Source organism: Halichoerus grypus, chromosome 6, assembly GCF_964656455.1.
Source record: "Halichoerus grypus chromosome 6, mHalGry1.hap1.1, whole genome shotgun sequence".
Classification (NCBI taxonomy): domain Eukaryota; kingdom Metazoa; phylum Chordata; class Mammalia; order Carnivora; family Phocidae; genus Halichoerus; species Halichoerus grypus.
In genome coordinates this window covers 6,052,020-6,077,619 of record NC_135717.1, presented here as the reverse complement: position 1 = coordinate 6,077,619, position 25,600 = coordinate 6,052,020, and the positions used below count along the sequence as shown (strand labels likewise).

At 50.0% G+C, this 25,600-nt stretch overlaps 2 protein-coding genes across 5 annotated transcripts in view; one reads left to right on the top strand and one right to left on the bottom strand.

The window, feature by feature from the left end:
• MYH16 (myosin heavy chain 16) overlaps positions 1–15,865 on the bottom strand; it is a 59,945-nt gene extending 44,080 nt beyond the window's left edge. The window contains exons 1-13 of the mRNA XM_036064887.2: positions 15,656–15,865; positions 12,669–12,812; positions 11,045–11,201; positions 10,390–10,417; positions 9,968–10,064; positions 9,091–9,183; positions 7,997–8,060; positions 7,620–7,718; positions 6,057–6,160; positions 5,146–5,284; positions 4,515–4,783; positions 2,531–2,701; positions 906–1,085 (exon numbers count right to left, since the gene is read on the bottom strand). Coding sequence (XP_035920780.2) covers positions 906–1,085; positions 2,531–2,701; positions 4,515–4,783; positions 5,146–5,284; positions 6,057–6,160; positions 7,620–7,718; positions 7,997–8,060; positions 9,091–9,183; positions 9,968–10,064; positions 10,390–10,417; positions 11,045–11,201; positions 12,669–12,812; positions 15,656–15,865 — 1,755 coding nt within the window. The remainder of the gene's footprint in view (positions 1–905; positions 1,086–2,530; positions 2,702–4,514; positions 4,784–5,145; positions 5,285–6,056; positions 6,161–7,619; positions 7,719–7,996; positions 8,061–9,090; positions 9,184–9,967; positions 10,065–10,389; positions 10,418–11,044; positions 11,202–12,668; positions 12,813–15,655) is intronic.
• Positions 15,866–22,919: 7,054 nt separating this feature from the next.
• The window catches only part of KPNA7 (karyopherin subunit alpha 7), a 53,899-nt gene continuing 51,218 nt past the window's right edge, over positions 22,920–25,600 (top strand). For all 4 annotated transcript variants that reach the window (XR_013448680.1, XR_013448679.1, XM_078074346.1 and 1 more), the window contains exon 1: positions 22,920–23,476. The gene's annotated coding sequence lies outside the window, so the exon portion shown is untranslated. The remainder of the gene's footprint in view (positions 23,477–25,600) is intronic.

The following is a 25,600-nucleotide window of genomic DNA, read 5'->3' as shown; positions in this document are numbered from 1 at the left end:
TTACTTTAGAGCCTTCTTAGCGGTGCAGAGGCCCCATTAGACTTTGAATATTCCATTGCTACAAATACGGAGCTCTTCTCATTTCATTGAGGGAGGTGAGGTGGAGCACTTCAATCAGGCTCCCAAACCGCTGTTTGCTCTAGGCATTGGCACAATTCCTTTTCCAAGTGATTGGCATTGTTATGGTTGATGAGATCATCAACTCCTGGCCCCAGTGCCCAATCCAACAGCAGCTTTCCTAACAGCTCTGTTCGAAGGCTGCTGTTTGCCTGCAGTTAAACCCACAGAGGCCCAACAGACGCCGGTGGTAACAGGAGCCTTGGCATTTACGGCAATACTGCAATCCCAAGGAAACCAAACTCATTCTTAAAAGCTGGCTGAACAAACCTTGTCTCCCCTATCCATTATTCATATAGAACCCGAGTCCTGGCGGCACTTAACTCCCTCTTCCCCAAGGACTAAGTTTGTCATGAGTGAAAAAGCCACTCCAGAGATGTCATTTTTTTGGTTTGGTGGCCACGAGCTGCCAGAGCAAGAAGTTAATCAATTGGGGGATAATTGGTGGGCTCGTGGCGTTTCTTTTCTCTTTTTGCAAGTGTTGGAAATTCTGTCCGAGTTCTCAGTTCAGCCGTCAAACCAAGGGCTGTAGACAATGGTGTGGCCCTGGTGGGTCTGAGGGCGTCAACTGCGGTCTGCTCCCTGGATTGCTTTGGGAGTCTCAGAGGGAGAAGTGATGAGGAAGTATGAGTCAGAGGTCATTTCACTGAGCCGATCACCCTGTTAAATGGTGGCCGTGCTAGTTGGAAGCAGGAAGCATCAGGAAGGGCAGGGCAGGAAGGACCTACAGTAGCCAGAGTCGAATGCAGCAGGAAGGTGGCCACAGGGGGCGCCGAGGGGGTACTCACGGTGCCTGCATAGTGGATGAGCTCGAAGTGGGCCTCAGGCCCCTTGCCTTTGCCCCCCTTGGGCTTGAGGAAGTTGCTAGACTTGCCCAGGTGGTTGTCATACAGGGCCGCCTTGAAGGTGGCGTCGGTGGCCTTGGGGAAGACGCACTGTTCCTCCAAGATGGAGAAGATACCCATGGGCTAGAAGGGAAGAGCGGTGGATGGCGTTACAGGAGGCCACAGGACCCCAAGGGGGCCACTCAGGTGTTGGCCTGGGGGCGGTGGGAGGGGTGCCCCAGACACCCAGGTGGCTGGCCAGGAAGCAGAACTCTGGGCAAGGAGCCCTGGTAACGGTGCAGTAGCTCCACGGTCTGGTCTTCAAATGCCAAGGCCATTCAGACTTAAAAGAGGCTAGGATTCATTGACTCTAACAGAAGGGAAGATGGAGGTCAGAAGGGGCTACATAGCTCCCCAGATGCTAATCCCTCCCAAACAGTGGTGCCAGGCAGTCTTGGCCCTCAGGAAAATGGTAAAGTCAATGGCCCCTGTTCTCTTTGCACTTAACTCTCTTATCTGCTCTTGCCCTCAAGGACATTCCTGGCTACCAGGGGCCACAGATGGTTCTAGGTCTCTTCTTACAGAACAAGGGAGCTCAGAAATGCTGTGTCCCCCCCACCCCAAACTATGGAGGGTCTGGATTTCTAAGGAAGATTTCTGGAAGAGGGCAGTGCTTAACCCCAAAGTTCAAACATGAGGACATTTCAGGTTCTGTGACAGCTGGACAGGGAGGTGTTTGTAGGTGTTAGGGGACAGGTGGATTGCACACGCAGCCTGTTTTTGGAGACTTTTTTTCCTGGGAAGTTAAGGCTGGTCTCACATCAGAAACCCCTGGCCGCCTTGCTGATAGCTTCTTTATGACGGCCCCAAGGCTGAGCCTCAGAGACAACATATTTTTATTTCTTTCCTTTATTTTTTAAGTTTTTACTTCACAGTAATTTTAGACTTGCAAAAGAGTGCAAAGCATTCCTACGTGTCTTTCATCGGACTTCTGGAAATGTTAACTCAACTTTGGTAACAATAATGAAAACCAGGAAATTAACATTGTTACAATACTACGAGCAGACTTTTCAGATTCTGTCATCTGTCCTGTTAATGTCCTTTTTCTATCCATTTTCTGCATTTGATCAAACCATATATATTCTTGAAGTAGGCCCTTTGCTAAAACGTTCCCTACGGTGTGATTACAGGGGTGGCCATAGACTGCCTGGGTTAGAACCTGACTCTGCCATTCACAGGTTGTGTGACCTTGGACAAGTTACTTCCCTTCTCTGTGCCTCAATGTTCCCATCTGTGAAATGGTGTAATACATCACCCCTCCCCCCCCACACACATGCACATATGGTATGTGCTTATGGTACTTAGGATGAGCCAGTGACTTGAGGCATCCAATAGCCCAACTAACAGTGGTCATGGCAACACTATCATACCCATTTTGCAGAGAGGAAGCTAGAGGCCAGACCAACCAAGGTCATTAGCAATGTTGCTAGTGCCACCTCCCCACAGGCCCCAGTGAAATCCCCATCTGAGGCACAGCCTGGACAGAGCCCTGGCCTCTCTCTCAGCCCCACCTTTGAGCAGCAGGTTACCTTTTCCAGGAGGTCAATGCAGGCCTGTAGGTCAAGGCCAAAGTCGATGAAGACCCATTCGATGCCCTCCCTCTTGTACTCCTCCTGCTCCAGCACGAACATGTGGTGGTTGAAGAACTGTTGCAGCTTCTCGTTGGTGAAGTTGATGCACAGCTGTTCGAAGCTGTTGAACTGGAGTGGGAGGGCAGAGAGCGGGGCGTCAGCCAGGACCCAGACAGAGCCTCCCTGGGACCAGGACTGAGGGTTGAAGCACAAGCCGAGCTCAAATTTGCTGAGGGCCAACTCTTGTCAGGTGCTGCCCCAGAGGCCTGAATGCTGACCACCGGGCAGTCCTCCATCAGCCCTGCAAGAAGCCCTTCTTGGTTACCCTCCCCTGCAAAGGCCCAGAGCAGCTTAGCACCTGCAGAGCAGGGTTGTTGGGGAGCGGGGCCCAAACCTCAAATCCCACCTTGTGTGGCTAATGACAATCATTGTGGAAAGAATCATTTTCTTTCCAGGATAGAAATCATTTGAGAGGCTTTATGCTTCTGACCCCCTGTGTGCCTTTGGACAGTTCTCTCTCTGTGTGCAGTTTTTTTATCCTCATCTGTAGGATGAAAGGGTTTGAGGAGTTTACAGGCCTTTAAAAAAAAAATCAGAGAGTGCTTTCTCTTAATGAAATCCCATGCTACAGCTGCATGAAAAATAGGTTAAAGCAGAGGTGCCATTGTAATCACAGAGCCCGCCCCTGTGTCAGACCCTGAGTGAGCTGTACCTGCTCAAACCTTACAAGGCAAGAATGAGTAGTGTCCCCACTAACAGGTGGAGAAAGAGAGCTTGGAAGTGGCCAAGCTGGGATTCGAACCCTGTTTGTTTATTGCACACACTCTGTTGTTGGCGCAGAGCATCCTCCTTTCCCCTAGTCCCTCCACTGCTGGCCATCAGTGGCTTCCCAGGATGCCAGGGAGCACAGTTTGGAAACTCTAAGCCTCCTTCTGCCTATGAAATTAAATGATCCTATTGTAGACAGCAGTCAAATTAGCCTTTTAGAGCCTGAAAGAAATTGGGCTAAGTTTTTTTTTTTTTTTTTGTGTGTGTGTGTGTGTGTTTAAAGTAGGCTCCATGTCCAGCATGGAGCCCTTGGGGCCTGAACTCACAACTCTGAGATCAAGACCTGAGCCAAGATCAAGAGTCAGACGCTCAACCAACTGAGCCACCCAGGTGCCTCTGGGCCAAGCTGTTTTTTTTTTTTTTTTTTAAAAATCCATCTGTGGCCAGTAGAAATCTTAAAATAATAGGATAGTGGAGTGAAATGAACTTTATAGATCATCTCTTCCAGCCTGTTCATTTTAGAGTTGAGAAAACTGAGGCTCTGAAAGGAGTAGCTACTTTCCTAAGGCCATACAGCTAGTTGAGGGCCAACCTGAGTCCAGAACCAGATCTACTGACTCCTAGTCATGCTGCCTCCAATTACAAAGGTAAAATATTCCTGACCCACAACACCAGTCTGTGAGGAGCCTTGAGTCGCTCTTGTGTAGGAAAGAAGTGGGAGGCTACCAGTGTTGTGCTGGTAAATCAGCTTACTCTCCCTCTCAAAAACGAAAGAAAGAAGGAAAGAAAGGAAGGAAGGAAGAAAGAGCCTGATTTGACGTGTTGGCCGATTTCCATGGTGTAAATGAATCAACATGATGTCATGTATCAACATGATGTCAACTGAATCACAAAATTCCTGAAAACTCAACAATTGGCCCTCGTGAGCCAGTACAGGCTGGCTCTAGCACGCCACCCATTCTATCCAGTATGTTCACCCCGTTCTTTATGATTTGGTGCCATACAAATGAAGATGGAACTTCCTGGATGCCAAAAATCAGAGACCCAAGAGCAAACAACTGAGATTGGCCCATCCCAGGTCCAAGACGAGAAACAAGAGAACCATGGTAAAAAGTAGCTTTTAAAGGGAAAATGGTCACCCCAAAGCAGAAACAGAATGCCAGGGCAGGCACACCTCAAAGATCTCGAAGCCAGCGATGTCCAACACCCCGATGAAGAATTGCCTCTGCATCTTGGTGTCCAAGGTCTTGTTGATCCTGACCACCAGCCACTTGAACATCTTGTCATAGATGGCCTTGCCCAGAGCCCCAATGGAGTTGTTGCACTGTTCCATGTTCTGGCCCTTTTGCACAAACTCATTGCCTACTTTGACCCGGGGCCTGGTGATGCCCTTCTGGAGCTCCCCGGAATTGAGACCCATGAGATGGGCGACTTTGTCGGCCACTGAGTAGGGACAGAAAAAGCAGGTGAATGAGAGAAACATGACGCCTTGCCCCAGAGAAACCCAGCACCATCTATTGTGGTTAGGGAAGGGAGGGAGGAGAAGGTGGCAGAGACGCCGTGTTGCCCATGAGAAAAGAGACATCTGAGATGGTTTCCACACTCGCTCAAGGTCACGTGGCAAAGCAGAGCATAGAAACCAAAATCATGGCTCTGTCACATCTCTCTGAGATTATCAATGTCTGGATGTCCAAGGAACATTCTTGGTTTACAGCATGTCTCTGAGATGCACATGAAGCCTCAGAGATCCGTGAGCCCCTGCCACTGGCTGCCACCTCCGTGAACAGCCCCAGCCAAACACCTACCCTCTGTGGTGTCCACTTCAGCTTGCTCCTCTCTGGGCTTCTGCTTGAACTTCATGTTCCCAAAATGCATGATGCCCCCTGTCAGCTTATAAACACCGACCTTCTCCTCTGGGCTGAAGCCCAGCACGTCAAAGGCAACCTGCAGGAAAGAGAAAGGCAAGACACCCCTGGCTTCTCATTCCACAGAATAGAACCGTGGCCCTGCAGTTGTGGGGGTGGCACCTGTGGGCCACGGTGGCCACAGTGGTACGGGTGTGGGCTCTGGAGATCAGACACGCCCTGGCCCGGAGTCAGGTCAGTTTTCCTCCAAGGAGCTCAGACCAGATGCTCTGCAATGTAGTCATTGTATTTATTTACCCTCCCTGGTCTCTGTTTAGTCATCTGCAAAAGGGGGATCATAGGTGGTCATAAGAATAAACCAGAATGATGTGTCAATGTTTAGTCCAATGCTTGACACATAGCACTTGATACATAATAACAAATGGGAAGTCGCATTATCATCACCATCATTATTACTGCTAAGGCTTCATGCTAGGTACCAGGAGAGGGAAAGGCAAAGGCGCATCAGGAATCAATTCTATTGTCAGACCCTAACAGAAGTTACAGGTGCTCAGTGTTGTAAGGGGAGAGAGGGGGTGTAGTGGAAACTGAGGAGACAGGAGGGTCGCTTCTAGCCAGGCTGGAGTACATGGCCCCTTTGGTTCCATGGAATCCTAGTTCAGTTCCGCTTGCTATGACAGGCTGGAGAGAAGTTCCAGCTGCAGCATCAGAGATCTCCAGGGGAGGATCTGGGCTGTTGCCCGGCCACTCGGAGTGGCCCCCACCCCAATTCTGGTGGCAGTGCATGCAGGGCCCCCACAGTCTCTGTCTTGGCTCTCCCTGCCATGTGCCAGCCACACCGCTCCACTCACATCTGTGATCTGCAGCTCCTCCCCGTCGTCCATGTTCTCCACCACCATGACGCCCTGGTTCACCCAGTGGTACTCCTTAGGGTTGGGGACCAGCAGCAAAGTCTCTGCCAGGAGCAGGAAAGCAGGTTGGCAGCTGAGTGACATGTGGTTTTCTTCTCTTTCCATTTTAAGCTGGATCCCTAAATGCCTCCCCTGTGCCCGGCATGATGGTGGGCATCGTGGGGTTACAGAGCTGGATAAGACAGGGTCCCTCTGGGATTACCCAGAGTCATGGAGGGACTTGAATGGGACACACAATGAGCTTTGGGGTGGCAAGAGGGTCTCAGCAACTTGGTTGTGTCCTTCAGTACTTGGCCCAGTACCTGGAGCCTACTGGGCCCCCTGTAGATACTTTTGTAATAAATCAATTCATATCTTTCTCCTTCCTCTGTCCTATAAAGAGCAGTTTATACTCTTAAATCAGGAGGTAACACAATGTCTGCAATGGGCAGTAACAATCACTTGCACATAATATGCATGGATATTGTTGCTTTTACAAAGAAATATACTCACTTCTATTTTTCTTCACGTGCCTCTCTTGGTCTATCTTTGTTTTTCTACTTTGGGAAGAGACATGGGTGCAAGAAATATGTTCATGTTCCTTCATCTCTACTGTTGAGAAAAACTAGAGCCCAAGAAGGAAGATAAATGTTGGCTGTCACCCTGTTCTAGGGTCAGGGAGGTAATAAGGCCTGGTGGGGAGTGTGGTAGACAAGAGAACTTGTGCTCCATCCAAAGGGGCCACCACCACTCAGCTGCCTTGATTAGTGCCATGTGGGAAGGCAGGCCCATGGCTACCAGATCTTTTGCTACTCCAGAGAAACCAAGAAGTTGATGGTGTATTGCTTTGCTTTTTATGTGAAGTCTTCCAATTTCAAAATGCCATCCATTAATCAAAAAGGACAGTGTGTCTGACGCAAATAAAGCCCAGTTGTGGGTGGGGAACGGTACCTAGTCTCTGGTAGGGTTAGGAGGTGTGTATGTGGAAGATTGAGTCTTCACCTCCCCACTGACTTTATACCCTGAGCAGGTCTGCCATGAACAGTTGAGCAGGTTGGTGCCTGCACAAGAACATCTAGGTGAGTGAGTGAGTATACTCTGCTCATTAGAGTATGTGCTCAGTGTGGGCTGTGTCCACCCAGAGGGGAATCTCTTGTTATCACACATGCGATGGTCCTGGGCTGACCTCTCTGCTCCTGTCTGAGCATTGGGCCCAGAGGCAGCAGGTCCAAGCCCCATACTCCAGGTCTGTGTCTCAGCCATGAGTTGCAGGCATTCCAAAGCCCCATCTGTGGTATGGGCCAACAGTGGTGTTAAGTCTCATGAGGCCCTTGTGAAGATGGGATGTGAGTAGAACTTTGAGAAAGTTCCTTGTAACCTATGCATGTAACTCAAAGGGATTCCTGCAGAACCACCGGGGGTGGGAAGAGGTCACTGGACCTTCTGTCCTCAGGAAACTTTTTGTTACTGAAACAAGAGGCAAAGCAAGTTAAGGGGCAGGCAGACAGACAACAAGATCTTTACCAATAAGTTCAGGCTTCTTGTTGGAGAGAATCTGGTAGAAAATGTGGTAGCCCCTCTCAGTGGCTTGCTGTGAGATAACACGAGATTTCTCTAAGAGATCTGGAAAGGAAGATGCAAACATGTCCATAAATACAGTCCCATTCTGTCTGGAGTGCAGCGTGCCATGGCCAATGGGCTCCCCTCTCCATACAGCCCCACGCAATAGCCAGTCTGGGGGCCATACCTTTTGCCCCGGACACAGCTTCTGGGGGACTGTCTGCCCACGGAGGGGAGCCCTGGAGCAGGGCCAGCCCCCCGGGCATGAGACAACACTGGACCCCACACCCTGTGTAGCTGGTCCCGCCCCAGAAGAACCCTCCAAAGGGGGCCAGACTCACAGCTCTCAATGTCAGCTCCAGCCAGCTTGCCTGTTGTTCCGAAGTGGATTCGGATGAACTTGCCCTGAGCAGGGAGGAGAGGGTCGTGAGGGAGGATGCAGGTAGTTCTAGACCAACACAGTCCCTCGTTGGCAGCCCCCCTGAATTCCAAGGGCGCTCGTTGTTGGACTGTAACTGGGCCAGATGTCACTGTACGTGGAGCTGCGGATTACCCACGCAGAGGGGTAGAGAAGATGAACAGGGCTTAGAGCAAAATTTAGGTTCTGTGGGGTAGCTCCACAGGACATTTGTGGGGAGAGGAGCACCGTCAGGAGGGGCTGGGACCACTGGGAAGTGTGCTTAGAGGCAGACATGGTGGGAATTTGGCCAGAGAGTGTAGGGGGCACACTACTGAGTCTCCCTACTGAGACACCGCATGCCTCTCCCTGACCTTTGGTAGAACCATCGGTAAATTCTCCTGGCAATAGGTGTCTCTGTGTCTCCATCCCTGCTGCTCCTGGCCCCTCTGCCCCTCCCCTCTGTTTCTCACCTGCCTTCACTTCCTCCCTGCCCAGCTCTGTTTACCTAGGCTCCCTGCCAGCCCACTGGCTCAGACAATGAGGGACCTGAGCAGAAGACTGGGAATCAGGAGGGAAGCCCGGGCATTTCTCCTCTCTGGGCAGCCCTCAGGTAATGGGAAGGTGGACCCACGAGAGGGCTGAGCTAGCTCCAGAATCCACCAGGGCCCTGGGGACAGCACATTTCCTGCATCCCTCCCAACAGGGAGGAGGTGGGGGGGAGGGGGGGGGAGTTGTCTACAGCTTCCAGCAGATGTGAATCTCTGGCTCCCCCGTCTGACTTCTCAGCCTCTCCATCACCGTGTTACCAAGTCTCTGCTTTCAAGCTCCTGGATTTAAATACTGACGTGGGCTCTGTTTGATATAGACCCCGACAGATAAGACCTTAAAAATCTGGGAAGGAGATGCCACCTCATTCCATTTGCATGTTTAAATCAGCCCCAATTTCCTTACCTGGAACGAGGTGATGACACTTCCCCCTCCCCCCGCACCCCCACCCCCCACCCCCGGGCTGTCGTTGCCACTGCTCATACTTACAAAGCGAGAGGAGTTGTTGTTTCTGATGGTCTTGGCATTCCCGAAAGCCTCCAGCACAGGGTTTGCCTGGATGATTTGATCCTCCAGGGACCCCTAATCCAGAGAGAAACACGAGGTTGGGTGCTGCCTGGGGATTCAGGGCTTTCAAAGGACTGCGGCTTTTGAGCCAGGAGCCAGGAGGGGAAGGGCCCTGGGAGGCCTGGAAATCAGGGCAGGAAGGAACCTGGGAAGAGGGCCACCACCTGAGGACTGTCCCTCTGCGGCCCTGACATGAGAGGGGCACCTGGCAGATGACAGGCCTTGCTTCGTAGCTATGGTTCCGTACTTTGCTATTGCTAGAGAGACTCCTGAGTGAGCTGAAAACCCTTTCCCGGGCATCCCTGATCTTCCTCACAAACTCTTCTCTGCTTTGTGGGCCTTTATAGATGCCACTGGCCCAGCTATTGCTCCTTGTGCCCCCGAGCTGCCAGGGTCTGCGGAAGCAGCTGAAGGAGGAGCTGGTGTTCCCCTTTCTCCCCTGCCAAGCACCAGCGGCTCTGCCATCTGCCCTTCTGGGGACGGACGTGACCTGGGGCAGTAGAATACATACTGTAGGAGGAGCCCCAGGTCTGTGGCCCCCTTCTCCTTATGTGGTTTCACCCTTCTCTCCAAGCCTGTCTACTCCTCTGTAAAATGGCCCAAACCCACAGGACAGCTGCGAGGGTCTCATGGGCTCTGCTGTGTGTGCCTTCCCGTGTGTGCCCTCCTGTGTGTGCCCACCTGTGTGTGCCCCCCTGTATGTGCCTTCCCGTGTGTGCCCACCTGTGTGTGCCCTCCCGTGTGTGCCTGAAGACAGGGTGGGCTGGGGTGACAGACTGAGTGTGCCCATCAGCCCTACCTTTCCATCTGAGGACTGTTTGCCTGTTCCTCCGACGTTGGCAAAGTACTGGATGACCTTCTTCGTGTTCTCAGTCTTGCCAGCACCAGATTCTCCACTGCAAGTGGAAAATAGGAGCAGACTAGTGAAACACGAAGAGGGGATTGGCCACAGAGAAGCAAAGCAATAAAAGGTGCAGGCTGAGTGTTGCCATGATTCATCCCTCAGCCAGGACAGGGACAGACAGTTGGGGGGTGGGGTTGGGGACACAGAGGCCCCCCCCCTCAGTTTCACAGGTGCAGCCTCGATGTCCTGCTAAGCCCATTCACAGCCTGCAGATTTCCATACAAAGTCCCACCAATTAATTCTAAGAAGGCTTAATTACATGTGTAAGACACAAACCTAATTATATGTATATAGACAGAGACAGAAGGGACACTTACGTGATTAGCATAGACTGATTTTCACGATCTGCAGGGAAGAAAACAGCAACAGGAAGATGTAATTAGGAAACACTTAGAAACTAGACATTTGACATCGCCCTGGTGAATCAGTTTGCATCTCCCTGCATCCCACCCAGCTTGGAGGTGGGCTGCAGCAACCAGCAGAGGCCCAAACCCCTGGGTCCTGTGGGGTCCACGGCCACATGCCTGCCGCTGCAGCGTGCACCTTTGCAGAAGGGCCCAGAATTTACCATCCCCATCCTATATAGCTACCCAGTCATAAGCAACATAATAAAAATCATTTCATGGGCCACCATGCCATACAGCAGAGATCATACAGGGAATGGTTAAGTGTTGACTTGAATCCTGGGCAAGTTACTTAGCCTGGTATCCCGTGTTTCTGTGAAGCTCAGATGAAATGCGGCGTGAGGTAGGGCTGGTACTTAGCAAGTGCCCTGCGCCCTCACTGAGCCTTGGTACCCGGCGTTATCATCATATGCTGCTGCTTCTTAGCACGTAGCAGAGAACTTCAATGAGTGGTATGGAGTCAGGGTTGGGATTGGGTAGCGTGTGGTTCTAAAGCGTTTGGAGTCAACGGCAAAAAGAGTTTTTGTGGCCCACCTAGAGAGCCCCAGCAGGCCCCCACCGCACTCACTCATGAGCATGTCGTGGTAGGCGTTGTCAGAGATGGAGAAGAGGTGTGGTGGCATCTCCGTACGCTTTTTGCCTTTGTACATGTTGGCCACACGGGCTCCGTAGATGGGCAGCCACTTGTAGGGGTTGACTGTCACACAGAACAAGCCCGAGTAGGTCTGGTGGGAGGCGAGGAAGACAGTTAGCTGGCCTTTCCTCCTGGTGTCCTCTTCCCTCCAAGCGCTAGCCTGCCCTAGGGGGGCCTGGCTGGAGGGCACTGCCAGCCTGGAGACATACAGTGGCCTCCCCTCCGGGAGGCAAAATCTGTATCTGAGCATCTAGTCAGCGAGCAAAACAATCCTTCGCTTTCATCTATGTATTTGTCTCATTTTCCTTTGGCTTAATTATTTGCGTAGATCACACAGTCACTGTATGGGCAAATACTCGGGGGAAAAAGTCCCCCCAGCTGCTCGGTGCCCGCCTCCTCCTCCCCCAGACCCCCTTCCATGGTTTTTGATGCATATACATACAAATCCAGGCATGCATTCTTATCCACCCCCCTTCTTGTTTTTAAAGCAAAAGATAGCTTTCTGTAATACTGTTCTATATCTTGCCTTTTCCGTTTAATCTATCTGGGAGATGTTCCATGAGTTCACAGAGAGACTTCTGGGGTGTTTTAACAGCTGCAGAGCCCTCCCTGTGTGGGCACAACCCCTCCTGGTGGGCAGCTGGGTTTGATCTACTTTTAAGAAGGGACACCGATTTCTCTTTTCATCACAAGGCAATTTTGTAAGGAAATCGTCCCATTAAAAAGAAAAAAAAAATCGGAAAAGCCAATGAGGTAGCAGAAGAAATTATCTGAGGGGGAATAAGGGAGGGCAGAAAATGGCCACATCTGTGGGTCCCCATTCATGAGTCCCAAACTGTCCTCCTCCTCGCTGGATGTTTACACCCACCTGATACCCCTGCCCCCCACCACATGCCTCTTTTCAGTTCAACTTTAAAACCTTCCCCTTTGGCCCAAATGGGAATAAACGCCTCCCCACCCTGCCCCAGCTTCTTCTCAGCATAGCTGCCATATACAAATTGAGTTTTTAAAAGTAATCATATTAAGTAGAAAGTGATCCAAAGAAAGAGAAACAAAGATGAGATAGAGCCCACTTAAGGAGTTGAGAGTATGACACACAGTGTATCACCCTGGGACTCCTGCCACTGAGTCACTCTTTCCCACCAGTCCTATCTGAGGGTGGGGGTGGGGTGGACAGCAGATGGATGGATGGATGGATGGATGGATGGATGGATGGACAGGGGGTGACATCTAACAAGGCCGTATGAAGTCACCAGGGGGAAAATGATGCCTTGATGGGAGAGTTTCCAGGGGTGTGGTGGGGAGGAAGACTTCCAGATGACAACCTCAGCAAAAGGTGTTATCAGCTGCCCGTGGAGGTGGCGCCACCACTGAGACATTGAAGACTTGGAGTGGAAGTTCTAACGTGTCAGAAACATGGTCCCTGTGCCCTTGCCTGAGCCATACCATGTGATGGTTGCTGGGAAGATAGAGTAGCAGCTGTACCCTTCCCATCAGGAGAGGGGTTCAGAAGATCTGCAGCCATCCCTCATCCCCACTGCCGGCCCTGGGCACTCACATAGATCCTCATGTTGGTGTAGCGCTGGCGCAGATTGTTCAGGACGCTGGCCTCATTCAGGAAAGTCATGTCCGCCATGTCACTGGCTTGATAGAATTTTGGTGGGTTCATCTGCTGGACATCATCCTTCTTCAAAGTGACAGTCTGGGTGGGGGAGTGTCAAGACACAACAGGAATTAGGAAATAGTACAGTCAACAGCCATATCAGCCTCTGGCGCAAGGTACCACACACTGATATCTTGGAAGGAGCTGGAGTCAGGTGACCAGTCGGCCCAACTCCTGGTCCAGCCATGTCCCACTGTGCAGCCTGGGCTGAGGAGGGACTCCAAGGCCATCTGAGTCCTGACTGCCTCCCCTCTGAAGTAGGGATGACAGGAGCTTCCTTGGCTGGCTGCTGGGAGAACTATATTAACTTAAGCAGGATCCCATAAAATACCTTATAAGCTATTAAATTCCATCCCTACATTCAGAGCACCTCTGGGCCCTGCTTCTCTTCCTGCCAAGTCCATTCTGATAGCTGAGCAGAACTTGCTCTTCAATCCTAGGGACACTTTGCAGAGATGTGATTCTTGGCTCTCTGCCTTGAGAATTGGTGGTGGTTTCTAAATAGCAGTGAACTTTTTCATTGAAAAAAAAAGGGAGGCGCCTGGGTGGCTCAGTTGGTTGAGAGTCTTTTTTTTTTTAAGACTGTATTTATTTGAGAGAAAGAGAGCACGAGTGGGAGGAGGGGCAGAGGGAGAGGGAGAAGCAGACTCCCCACTGGGTGCCAAGCCTGACATGGGGCTCCATCCCAGGACCCCGAGATTATGACCTGAGCCGAAGTCAGACGCTTAACCAACTGAACCACCGAGGCGCCCTTGAGCGTCCGACTCTTGATTTCAGCTCGGGTCATGATCTTGGGGTCGTGGGATCAAGTCCCTCGTTGGGTTCCATGCTCAGCATGGAGTCTACTTGTCTCTCTCCCTCTACTCCTCCCCCTGCTCTTTCTCTAACTCTAAAATAAATAAGGGGTTGCCTGAGTGGCTGTCAGTATAACAATAATAATATATATATAATATAATAATATAACAATAATAAAATAAAGTAAATAAAATCTTTAAAAAAAGACATTTCCCTGCTCCCCCCAAGCCACCTTGAAGAATAAAATTGAAAGCAAGCAAGCAAACAAGACAATAATAATAATAATAATAATAATATAATGAGTACTGAGCAGTAAATGTGTCAGGGTGAAAGTAGCACAGGGTTAGGAGTCTGGAGCGCCTGTGCACGGCAGGCAAACCCCATCCCCCCTCTGTGCCCCCCTCCAATTTCTTCATCTGTAAATGAAAACTAGCACCAGCTCTTAAGTTCCAGCATCTGGGACCAAAGCTCAAGACATGTGATCCAGAAAACAAACATCTTTGAGCTGCCTGCAGCCTGAGATGTGAGGCTTGAACACATGCTGGGATTTCTGGGACTTTTAATAATTTATGAGTTCACTAGGCAGATAATTTGAAACCTTGACAGTTCTGGAAAATCTACCCACTAATGGTCACCACACCCCTGGTAAATCAAGCTGGGTTTTATTCAGAGTCCATTTCCGGGAGTTCCCAGATCTCTGGACCTCACCCTCAGGCAAACCTTCTCTCTCGGCTCAGGCAGAGGACAGGGCCCTTTGCCTTTATCTTAGAATTCTGTCAGGTGAGTCAGTCTTTCTGTCCCAAACCGTCGGTGCTCACAGAAGTTACGTGCTGTCCTTAACGTGTATCCAAACCAGGGCCCTGGGGCTCCACGATCTCATACATCACTCCTTACAACACTGCAGTGCTCTGCCCTTCTGAAAAGTAGGTTCTCTGGAGAAGTAAACTTGACTTTTGTGTTCCAACCCCCTGGAACCCAGGGATAGCCTCATCTCCCTGCTGCCACTCCCCTCGAAGTGAAGCAAAGCACAAAGCTCAGCTCAGCAGCTGCAGGTTCTGATCCCAGAAGGCCTCTGGCCTCTTGTCTTCCTGACATTGACCGAGGATGCCCTCACACTCCTGCTGCTCGGCCCACCACGGGGAGATGGTGTGGTGACGTGGGGGCACGTGGGCGTTTGAGCCCAATACAGCTAGGTTTGAATATGAGCTCATCATTTACTGTCTTTGTGACCACAGGCAAGTTACGTAGTGCCTCCTTGATCCTTTACAAAATAGGAACTCCTAAAATCCTACTACATAAGATTATTGAAAGATTAAACAAAACATCCAGCGCCTCACCAGGAGTCTGCCGCGGTGTAGCGGTTTAATGAGCCAAACTTACTACCCCCTCTCTCAAGTCACCCTCACAGTCAGACACAGTGTAGACCAGTAGAGAGAGTGGTGTGCTGGTAAACCAGCTATATGGGGGAGGGGGGAATCCCTGATTTATAACATTTGCCAAGACATCAAGCTGCCAGAAGTTTAATACTTGGCTGCAAAGCCCCTGGTTGTTTAGCGTTGGGTGTTGGGTCCTTGCAAGCCAGTTCAAGCCAACTCCAGCACGCTGCCGCCGTGCAGCAAGGGGCTCTGAGCCTCCCATCTGTGGGCATGCAGGTGGAGAGCTCCCCAGGTCAGCCAGGGTGTTCTGGGCCATGCCTCACGTTCCTCGTGCTGTTGTGGGCACACAGTGCAACTACTGACATCTGGGATGCTCACTGTCACGCCACATGAAAGCTCTTCGGGACTTCAAAGATAAGTAACTCCCACGACAATCTCGTGCACACGTTTGCTATTTCAGAGCATACAAAGGACTTCCGTGTGTCCTACCATGTTGGAATCTCTACTGGGAGGGAGTCAAAGCTCAGAGAGGGCAAGTGTCTTGCCTAGGGCCACAGTTTGAGTGTAGCCAAATCTGAACTTGAACCCAGCACACAGGACTCAGAGGCATCAGCTCCTCTTACCATCCTGCCTCTTGAGTGTGGACAGCAGAGCCTGGGTGTCTGCCACTCCCTACGCTCAGTTTCATCCTGGAGATTACTCCCCACTCACCTGGTTGTTGATTGTCTTCACGGTGACCTGCTCGCCCTGTTCAGACTGGATCTCCCCAGCGATGAAGCCCTCTTTCTCGTCTTTGACCCAGCAGGACTTCTTGATGTCATAGGGCTTGTTCATGGCTTCGATCCTCTCCTTTTCCGGAGGTGCCAGGAAGGGCATTGGGTCCACATTGTCCCCACATTCTCCTTTGTATCCACCAGGCATCGTGGCTTGGCTGAGGGAGGAGCAGGAAGGAACCAAGGGAGGGAACCAGGGCTTCCCTGGGTGCTGTAGGGAAGAGCAAGGCCAGTTTGCCAAGACTGGTGGGTAGGCTGGGACAAATGCCCCGAGAGAGAGGGGGTTGCTTCTCTCATGTCACTTTGGGTGTCTTGATGCCATTAGGTCTTAATAATCAAGAATTAGAAACTAGGTAATAGCTCCTTAGAGTTGTGTACCCACTCCCACCAACCACAAAACACTTTTGCTTCTGCCCTCTCGTATGCCCCTACACTGAGGCTGTGAGGTGGGGATCAGGAAGCTCATTTTATGGAGGAGAAGACGAGAGCCTGGGGCGGTTAAAGCAAGGATTTTAACCATGAAATTGGGACAGCAAAACAATTACTACTTGGTTTTCGCTTTCCCTTAAGGTTTGAACAGAGGCCACAAGACCCAGTAGCACTCCAGTAACACAGTCCCCAACAGAAACCACAGCTAGTCTCCTTTCATTTTCGCATGGTTGCAGAAATCTCAAAATATTATTTACCCTCATCTCAACTTTGAAATCATGGTCTTATTAGATCCTCAGTTAGCTGTTATTTAAATCTACTCACGAAGAAGTAGACTTTTAATTACTATATCACAGGTTAACTTTTAAATATTTTGATAACTATATTTTAATACAATTGGTTTCCTTTGTAACCCTATGTAGTTTTTTGTTTTGTTTTGTTTTTTTAATGCATTTAAAAATGCTAATCTGAGCTGAGGTCTACGGGCTTTGCCAGATGCTAAGGAAGTGCTTGGTACAGAATAATTGCTCAGATTCAATGATTACCTCTCTTAAGATGAGGTTAGCCTGGGGTCAAGCCTGGGCCTCTTGGTCTCCAAACCCAGACAATTTCACCAAACCACCAGGAAGAAGAACTGGGGACTCATGGTAGCAAAGAGAGAAGTCAGGGGCATCCCAGTTTGTCTTAGGGGTGAAGAACCTTCTCAAAAGTTTGGGGAGGGTGTGGTTGTGAGCCTTTTTGTCAGCAGTGCTGCTCCGGAGGCCGAGTACAGCCTCCAGCTCTAAATAAGCCAGCTGGGGATGGAGGTTCTCAGACTGTGCCTCCCAGGATTCCCGCTGCCCCAAGCTATCCTCAGGAGGGCTCCAGCTTTTCCTGTCAAGAGCTCTGGTGTTTCCAGAAGAGGCTGACCCAGGACAGGCAAGATGTGGCAGCAAAGCCAGACACTTTCTCCTGGTCTTATCTCTCTGTGGGGTCCATCTCTCTGTGGGTTCCCCGACCGCAAAGCTGGTCTATTTCATAGGAAATAAGAACGAGAGGAAAGGGGTGGGCGTCCTGTGCCATCTGGTGATGCCTGTGTTCCCATTGGACAAAATGAACGTTTTAAATTCAGGTAGTAAAATGCATAGGATCACCAAGGAAACAAATGGTATTAAAATATAATTAACAATATAGTAAGTAAGCCTGCGTGATACAGTAATATGCGTACTTCCTCACTAATGCATTAAATGACACGATCTGACCTCAGGTCTAACAACCCAACATCGTTCTGAAGCAATGATGGGAACTGATAATCTTTCGAGCTCTCTGCCACATCGTCCAGTGATATGAAAATCGCGGTGATTTCCATTGCTGACAAAGTCACAGGTGTTGGGGACTGTGATTTGTTGCCTGTGTTATAAAGGGGAGGGAATGATACATTTCTGTTAAAGGATGGAATTGTTTCCCCGCTGAAGACCCTGGAACCTAGGGCGAGAACCCTGCCTAAGTCATCCTGAGTCCTGTCCCTGGGGAGCACTGGGCTAGGAGTCCTCGGTGTCCCGAGAGCTTCCAGCAGTCCGTCCAGCACCCAGGAGACTTGGCTCTCCCTTGACTCTGCCAAAAGTCACCTTGGGCAGCGCTGAGGCTGCGTTGGGCCTCCCCCCTACCCCTTCCTGGAAGAGAGAATTGCTCAACATAAACTTCCTTTTGTCATTTGTTGTCCCCAGTGGCTCAGTTGCATTGTCTTTTTGCTGCCTCATTTTCCTGCTTCTGTTTAACACAGATGGAAGTCACCAGGGAAATGAGACCAAAATCCACATGAAAAAGAAATGCAAGTATCAGCAAAGTCAGATTAAAATGCATTAGACTTGTCTTTAATGCAAAGCAACTGCTCGTGTCTGAGGGCTAGGTACCTTTTTAAATTGTTCTAATGTGGGAGGAGAGGCCAGAAATTCTCCTTTGTTTAGTCCAATTAGGCTGCTTCTGTGTTTTGTTTTGTTTTGTTTTTATGATGGTTTTGCCAGGAACCATAAGCTAAGGTGTTATTGCTATTGTCCTGGCCTGGGGGCCTGGGGCGCAGACCCCTGGGACCAGGCCTGCACCCCAGGGCTGTACAGGCCTCTGACACCAGGTCCCACCCCTCTCAGTGGCCACAGCCCCTTGCTCAGTAGTGAGCCCTCCTCCCAGGCCCCCCTACATATTCAAGCTACTCCTGTTCCTCCAGACAACAGCTCTCTCCAGGCATCTTTGATAACTAAGACCCACTTTTTCTTTCTTTTTTTTTATTAAAAATTTTTTTTAAGTTTATTGTTTTTAGGAATTTCTACACCCAACATGGGGCTCGAACTCCCAACCTTGAGATCAAGAGTTATGTGCTCTTCCAACTAAGCTAGCCAAATACCACTCAGACCCCATTTTTAAAATCATAAACCACAAAACATAGAAAACATTCAGCTCAAGGGATGCAAAAGCTGCAAGGGTCCTGGGGGTGAGGCGGGGCGGGGGAGCAGAGATGCATTACGGTGTGGGAAGGACAGGGCTGGGATTGAGCCCTGGGTGAACCCAGCACCTCCCCCCACCCAACCAGGGAAGGCAAGTGGTGCAGTGAAGTGGGGCTGATCCGGGTTCGAATCCCAACTGCTCCTGTCTCACTGTGGAATGCAGCACGAGCCCCACCAGCTATCTCCTCACCTGCAGGTCCAGGTCCCTTGGAACACTGAATGATATGCTCCCTCTGCAGCCCCTGGGGCAGGCAGGTGCTCAAGAAATGCCCACCTCCTGCTCCACCTTGCTAATCTCCCATCATTACACCCACTTCCCTCAGGTGGCTCCTCCAGAGCACCCACCTCCCTGTTTCCCATCTCCCCCGGCAGCCCCTATGGTACCCACCTGAGACCACACTGGAAGAGACTGGGTGCCCAGCCGAGGCTGGCCATTCCCTTTTATACCTGCCCAACAGGTCTGAGCCAGCAAAACCTTAAAAAAGAAAAGAACCCCTCAGGGCTCTGGTGGCTCAGCTGGCTTCACCTTCCAGAGTTTGACTGGATGCTCCCAGGTCCCTCAGGGGGGATCAGTGAATGCTGTAATTTTAGGACATTCTCCTTCCTCCCATTGCCCTTGTGGGGAAACTGATGACCTCAGCCCAGGGGTGCAAGCTGTGGGCAGAAATAGAACAGCAGGCTAATGAGTTTTCTGCTTAAAGCTAGGACTCTGCCCATGGAGGGGGCCAACTGTCAAGGAGGAAGACCCGAGTTGACTCATCCAAAGCCTTTGGCATGGATGAGCCCAGATAACCAACTGGTCGATGACTTCGTCAGTCTGGAAGGCCAGTGTGAGCTTGGTCTTCACTCATTTGATCACGGCCACGGGCCCCCTCCAGGCCACCATGGCCAGTGGAGGCATCATGATGCAGTGCCAGCTTTGAGTCCTAAAGCCCTGCCTCCAATTCCTCTACGGATTCCCACACATTCTGTGACCTTGCGCAAGTCCTTGCCCTCGCTGGGCGTGCCTTTCCCATCTGTACCCTTCTTGAGCTCAGAGATGTCCTCTGGGTCTGAAAGGACAAACTGCCAGGGGGACCTTCTTCCTAGCTCTGCCTTCACCCTTATCTCCACCCCCCCACTGTTTTGTTTTTTTTTAATTGAGACAAATTAACATAAAATTAACCACTGTGTGAGTGACTCAATGGCATTTAGTACGTTCACAGTGTTGTGCAACCACCATCCCTACCTAGTTTCAAAATGTCATCAGCCCAAAAGGAAACCTGGTACCCTTTATTTTTTTTTAAGATTTTATTTATTTTTGAGAGAGAGAGCGCGTGAGAGAGAGCAAGCATGCTCACAAGTGGGCAGGGGAGGGGCAGAGGGAGAAGCAGGCTCCCCGCTGAGCAGGGAGCCAAACACGGGACTCGATTCCAGGACCCTGTGATCATGACCTGAGCCCAAGGCAGACGCTTAACTGAGTGAGACACCCAGGCGCCCAACCTGGTACTGTTTAAACAGCTTCTCCTGAGCCCGGGCAACCACCAACCTGCTTTCTATCTTTATGGTTTTATCTATTCTAAGTATTTCGTATGAATGGAATTGTATGACATGTCACCTTTTTGTGCCTAGCTTCTTTCATTTAGCATCATGTTTTCAAAGTTCATTCAAGTTCTAGCAGGTGTCAGGACTTCATTCTGTCTATGGCTGAACAGTATTGCATTGTATGAATCTGCAGCATTTTATCCACTCACCCACTGATGGACATTTGGGTTGTTCCCACCTTTTGGCTACTGTGAGTTGTGCTGCTATGGACATATGGTTACATTTACTTGAGTTCCGGTTTTCAATTTTTTTTTTTTTTTTTTTTATACTTACCTAGGAATAGAATTGCTGGGTCAGTTGGTAATTCTTTTTTTTTTTTTTTTAAAGATTTTATTTATTTATCTGACAGAGAGAGAGATAGCTAGAGCAGGAACACAAGCAGGGGGAATGGGAGAGGGAGAGGCAGGCTTCCCGCCGAGCAGGGAGCCCGATGTGGGACTCGATCCCAGGACCCCGGGATCATGACCTGAGCCGAAGGCAGACGCTTAACGACTGAGCCACCCAGGCGCCCTCAGTTGGTAATTCTATGTTCTTTTTTTTTTTTTTTTAAGATTTTATTTATTTTGAGAGAGAGCGAGAGAGTACGCCTGCGTGCATGGGAGTGGGGGAGGGGCAGAGGGAGAGAGAGATTCTCAAGCAGGCTCCCTGCTGAGCTCAGAGCCAGAGCGGGGCTTGATTCCACAGCCCTGAGAACACGACCTGAGCCGAAACCAAGAGTCAGATGCTTAACTGAATGAGTCACCCAGGCGCCCCTATGTTCAGTTTTTTGAGGAACCACCTGTTTTCACAGCTACTGAATCATTTTACCTTCCTGCCGGTGATTCACAGTATCTCCAGATCCTCACCAGCACTTGTTACTTTCCTTACTGTTTTGTTTTGTTGTTGTTTTTTAAATTATGGTCATCCTAGTGGGTGTGAAATGGTATCTCATTGTGGTTTTTATCTATATTTCCCTAATGACTGATGATGTTGAGCATCTTTTCATGTGCTTGTTGGTCATTTGTATATCTTTGGGAAAATGTCTATCCACGGGGCACCTGGGTGGCTCAGTCATTAAGTGTCTGCCTTCGGCTCAGGTCATGATCCCGGGGTCCTGGGATCGAGCCCCGCATCGGGCTCCCTGCTCAGCAGGAAGCCTGCTTCTCCCTCTCCCACTCCCCCTGCTTGTGTTCCCTCTCTCGCTGTCTCTCTCTCTGTCAAATAAATAAATACAATCTAAAAAAAAATGTCTATCCAAGTCCTTTGCCCATATTTTAATTGGGTTGTTTGTCTTTCTGTTGTGGAGTCATAAGAGTTCTTTATATATTTTAGATACTAGATCCTTTTTTTTTAGAGAGAGCGAGTGAGAGAACGTGTTTGCGGGGGTGGGGGGGACGAAGGGAGGGGCAGAGGGAAAGGTAGAGGGAGAATATTAAGCAGGCTCCACACTTGGCCCAGAGCCTGATGCGGGGGCTTGATCTCACGACCCTGAGATCATGACCTGAGCCGAAATCAAGAGTCAGACGCTTAACTGATTGAGCCACCCAGGCGCCCCTACATACTAGATTTTTATCAAGTATATGATATTTGATATTTTCTCCCATTCTGTAGGCTTTTTCAATTTCTTGATAATGCCCTTTAATGCACAAAAGTTAATTTTTAAAAAAGATTTTGTTTATTTATTTGGGGGGACCCCAAAGTGAAAGTGAGAGCCCAATGCGGGGCTCGATCCCAGGACCCTGAGATCATAACCTGAGCTGAAGGCAGACACTTAACCGACTGAGCCACCCAGGCACCCCCACAAAAGTTTATTTTAACAAAGTCCAGTCTATTTCTTTCTTTTGTTTCCTGTGCTTTTGGCATCATATTTAAGAAACTACTGCCAAATTCAAGGTTATGAAGATTTGCCCCTGCATTTTCTTCTAAGAGTTGTACGGTTTTAGATTTTGTATTTAGGATGTAGATGCCTTAATTCACTCTTAAAGGAAAAAGGAACCCACCTGAGCACAGAGCTGATTTCCTTTTTTGCGCCTCTGGGTTTGGGCCTGGGAAGCAGCTACTTTACGAGGTAACCAAAGAACTTTTAATATACATTAATGTTTTGCAGACGCTTCCTTTTATCAACTGATCCCTGCAGCATTATTATTGTATTCTGAAAACTGGGATCTGTCGATGAAGAATTGGATTAATAAGCAATTACGACACGGAACCTTTCCTAGCACCTGCTCTGCCTGAATACTTCACACCTGAGGATGGACCACACTTCTTCCGTGCTGGGCCTCAGTTTCCCCAAAGGTAAAATGAGAGTTTGGCTGAGATGCCCCCCAAGCATGGCTGTTGTCAATGCTGCTGTGGTGCCATTCCCGCCAATCAGCTGCTCCCCAAATTCTGATCACCTGACAGGGTCGTTTTCAATTTCTTTAGCAACAGAACTTTTAACAGGCAGAGCTTTGTGCAGAAGGGGAAGGGGCAGAGAGAGAGAGAGAATCAACAGAGACAGGTGGAGCTTCTCTGGGGAGAGCAGGGGAGGTCTCACCACACCCCAGCACCCTCCCAGGGGGCCTTTGAAGACAGTTATCCAGGAGAGGCTGCAGGGGGCGCCGGGGCTTGGAGTCCATCCTCAGAACGCCCCACCCAAAGCCCGCTTGCTTCCAGCTTATTCCCACATGATCTTCATCTTCTGGCCGATGAGAGCAGGGGTCAGAGAGAAGAAATGGGGCCCCACTCACAGTGATTCTGGGAAGGAGTGTTCCCTGGCAGGAGGTTTTCAGTCCGGGACCCAGCAGGAGAGAGCACACTCCAATGGGGTCACAGCCTGGAGTTTAAGGGAGAGACTACTGAATAAGGTGGTACAGGGTTTAGGGGAAACGGCAGGGGGTGGAGAAGCAATGGGAAGGCCACCACACCCTGGAAAAGTGTAGGAAAAGTGGGAAAAGTGTAGTCCTCAGGGGGACGGCCCAGCTACTGCCCAGCCAGACCCAGCAGGGCCAGGGGCTTGCTCAAATCTCCCCATCTGCTCACCCATCTCTTCCCCTCATCTTCTCTGGCCACACCCAACCAGAAGCTGGAGAGCAGGGACCTGGGGAGGCAGCCGGTGGAGGTCAGCCTCCTGGGATGCAGGACAAGTGGAGGAAACATAAGATATGGATGTGGAGCAAACAAGATATCTAGAGCCTGCCCCTCTGTCTCTCCTAAGCTTCTCACCAGGGAGTTTTTAGTGGCCAGTGTTCCAGAAAGTTCCATTTCAGTAAGAGTGCTTGGTCGGGAGAAGGCCCTCAAACTGTCAGGTGAGTACTACCTCCCAAGAGTAGGTGGGTACACGCAATGCTCTCTGTTTTTAAAAATGCGGTAAGAATAGCACTGGGCTTGGAATTATCTGGCTCATAAAGATATCTGGGGGAAGTTTAGTTATGCCTCTCTATAGAAAGCAGGATGACTTAGATCCCCCAGGGGAAAAAAATTCCCTGGAGTCATGGCTTGGTAGTGATACAACAATAAAAACAAAGCGCTCCTGTGTCCATTAGCTCATTTGGATCTTTCCAGCGACCTGGGCAGGTGGGTGGGGCAGATGAGTAATGACCTGCTTTTAGCGGATGAGAAAAGAGGCTCAGAGAGGTGAAGTAATTTGCCCAAAGACACACAGGGAGTCAGCATCTGAGATGTGGCTCTATTTTTCTTTCTAGTGCTTATCACTCTCAACAGTACATTATGGATCTATTAGATGGTTTCTGGGCTCTTTCCCTCGTCGAATGTAAGCATGGCGAGGACAGGGGTTGGCCTGGGAGGCAGTAGAGTGTGTTGATCAAAAATTGGACTCTGAAACCAAATTTTCTGAGTTTGCTCTTTACTAGCTCTGTGACCTCGCCATGCCTCAGTTTTCTTGTCTGTAAAATGGGGATGGTAGAGGTACTTTCCAAATAGGTTTGTTCTAAGAATGAAGGGAGTTCATGTATATAAAGTGCCTGGCATCTATTAGATGATCAGTAAATATGTGTTGAATGAATGAAAGCTGGAACTGTATGGTGGGAATAGTACTCTAAGCATGATACTCTGTTCGGGTGGTACTCGAGATGGGGATTATTCTTGGCATCTACATCCAGAAACCCTTGGACTTAGATACACGGGGAGCTGGGCCCTGCCCCCAAATGGCTGGCTTAGGAAATAGGGCTGCTGGCCCTCATGTGCCTTCCTTCCTTCTCCCAGTTCTGTGAGCTCTGCGCTAAGTTCTTTGCTAGACCCTAGCAATGATAGACAATCAACTAGACACTTCTCTGCCTTGGAGGGCTTTGCACGGTGGCCCCTTGGCCTCTGGGGGGAAAACTGGGGAGGGCAGAGGAGATACAGCAGATGAAAGTGGAGGAGTGGCACCTGGTCAATCCTGTGCCAGCCTGAGACCCCCGCACTCAGTACCCCAGGAGGGCCCCCCACTGCCAGGACCAGGGCCCAGAACCTCAGTTACAACAGAGTTCTCAGTCATGGGATATTGAAGAAAATCAGACTTCTGTCCAGATCCAGGGCCAGGAAGCCAAAGTTACAGCTTTCAGGCTGTGTGTGCCAGCCCTTGGGCTGGGAACTAGCGCCTCCTGGAACAGCTCTCCTCTCTGTGAAGCAAAGGGCCAGCTGTGGAAGGTCCACAGGGGGTGGTTTCCAGCCTGTGAGAACCCCTGCTATTGGACATTCAACAGTCACTCGCTCAGTGCTTTTCCCGGCACCCAGAAGGACAGGCCCTACTGGAGGTCCAACTGCTTACGAGACAGGCCTGTCCATCCGTGATGGTGGCTGGGGGTGGGCGGGTAATGTGGGTGGGGCATGGCCTTCTCTCCTTGCTTGAAATGAGAAGTGTGGCCTTGTCCAATCGGATACTAAGTGCTTGCTTCTAGAACATTCTTAGAACACAGAAACCTCCCAAGTGGAAAGAGTTCCATGGCTTTGAGTCTCAGTTCTGCCCTTGGGCAAGTGATTTAACCTCCATGAGCCTCCATTTCTTCCCTGTGAAATGGGAATAATAATAATAATAATAATGATAAATGACTACTGACTCCCAGAATTGATAGATCAAGTGGGATTATGGACTTGAAAATGCTTTCTTAAACTTTTCACTAACCACCACCAACTCATGATGTCGAGCATCTTTTCACTTGCTTATTTGCCACCCACGTGTCTTCCTTGGTGAGGTGTCCATTCAGATCTTTTGCCTGTGTTTTGTCATCAGGTAGTTGTGTGTTTTTAGATTGAATTTTTTAAAAGATTTTATTTATTTTTGAGAGAGAGAGAGAGAAAACAGGCGGGGGAAGGGGCAGAGGGAGAAGCAGACTCCCCGCTGAGCAGGGAGCCTGATGCAGGACTTGATCCCGGGACCCCAGGATCATGACATGAGCCGAAGGCAGACACTTAACCAACTGAGCCACCCA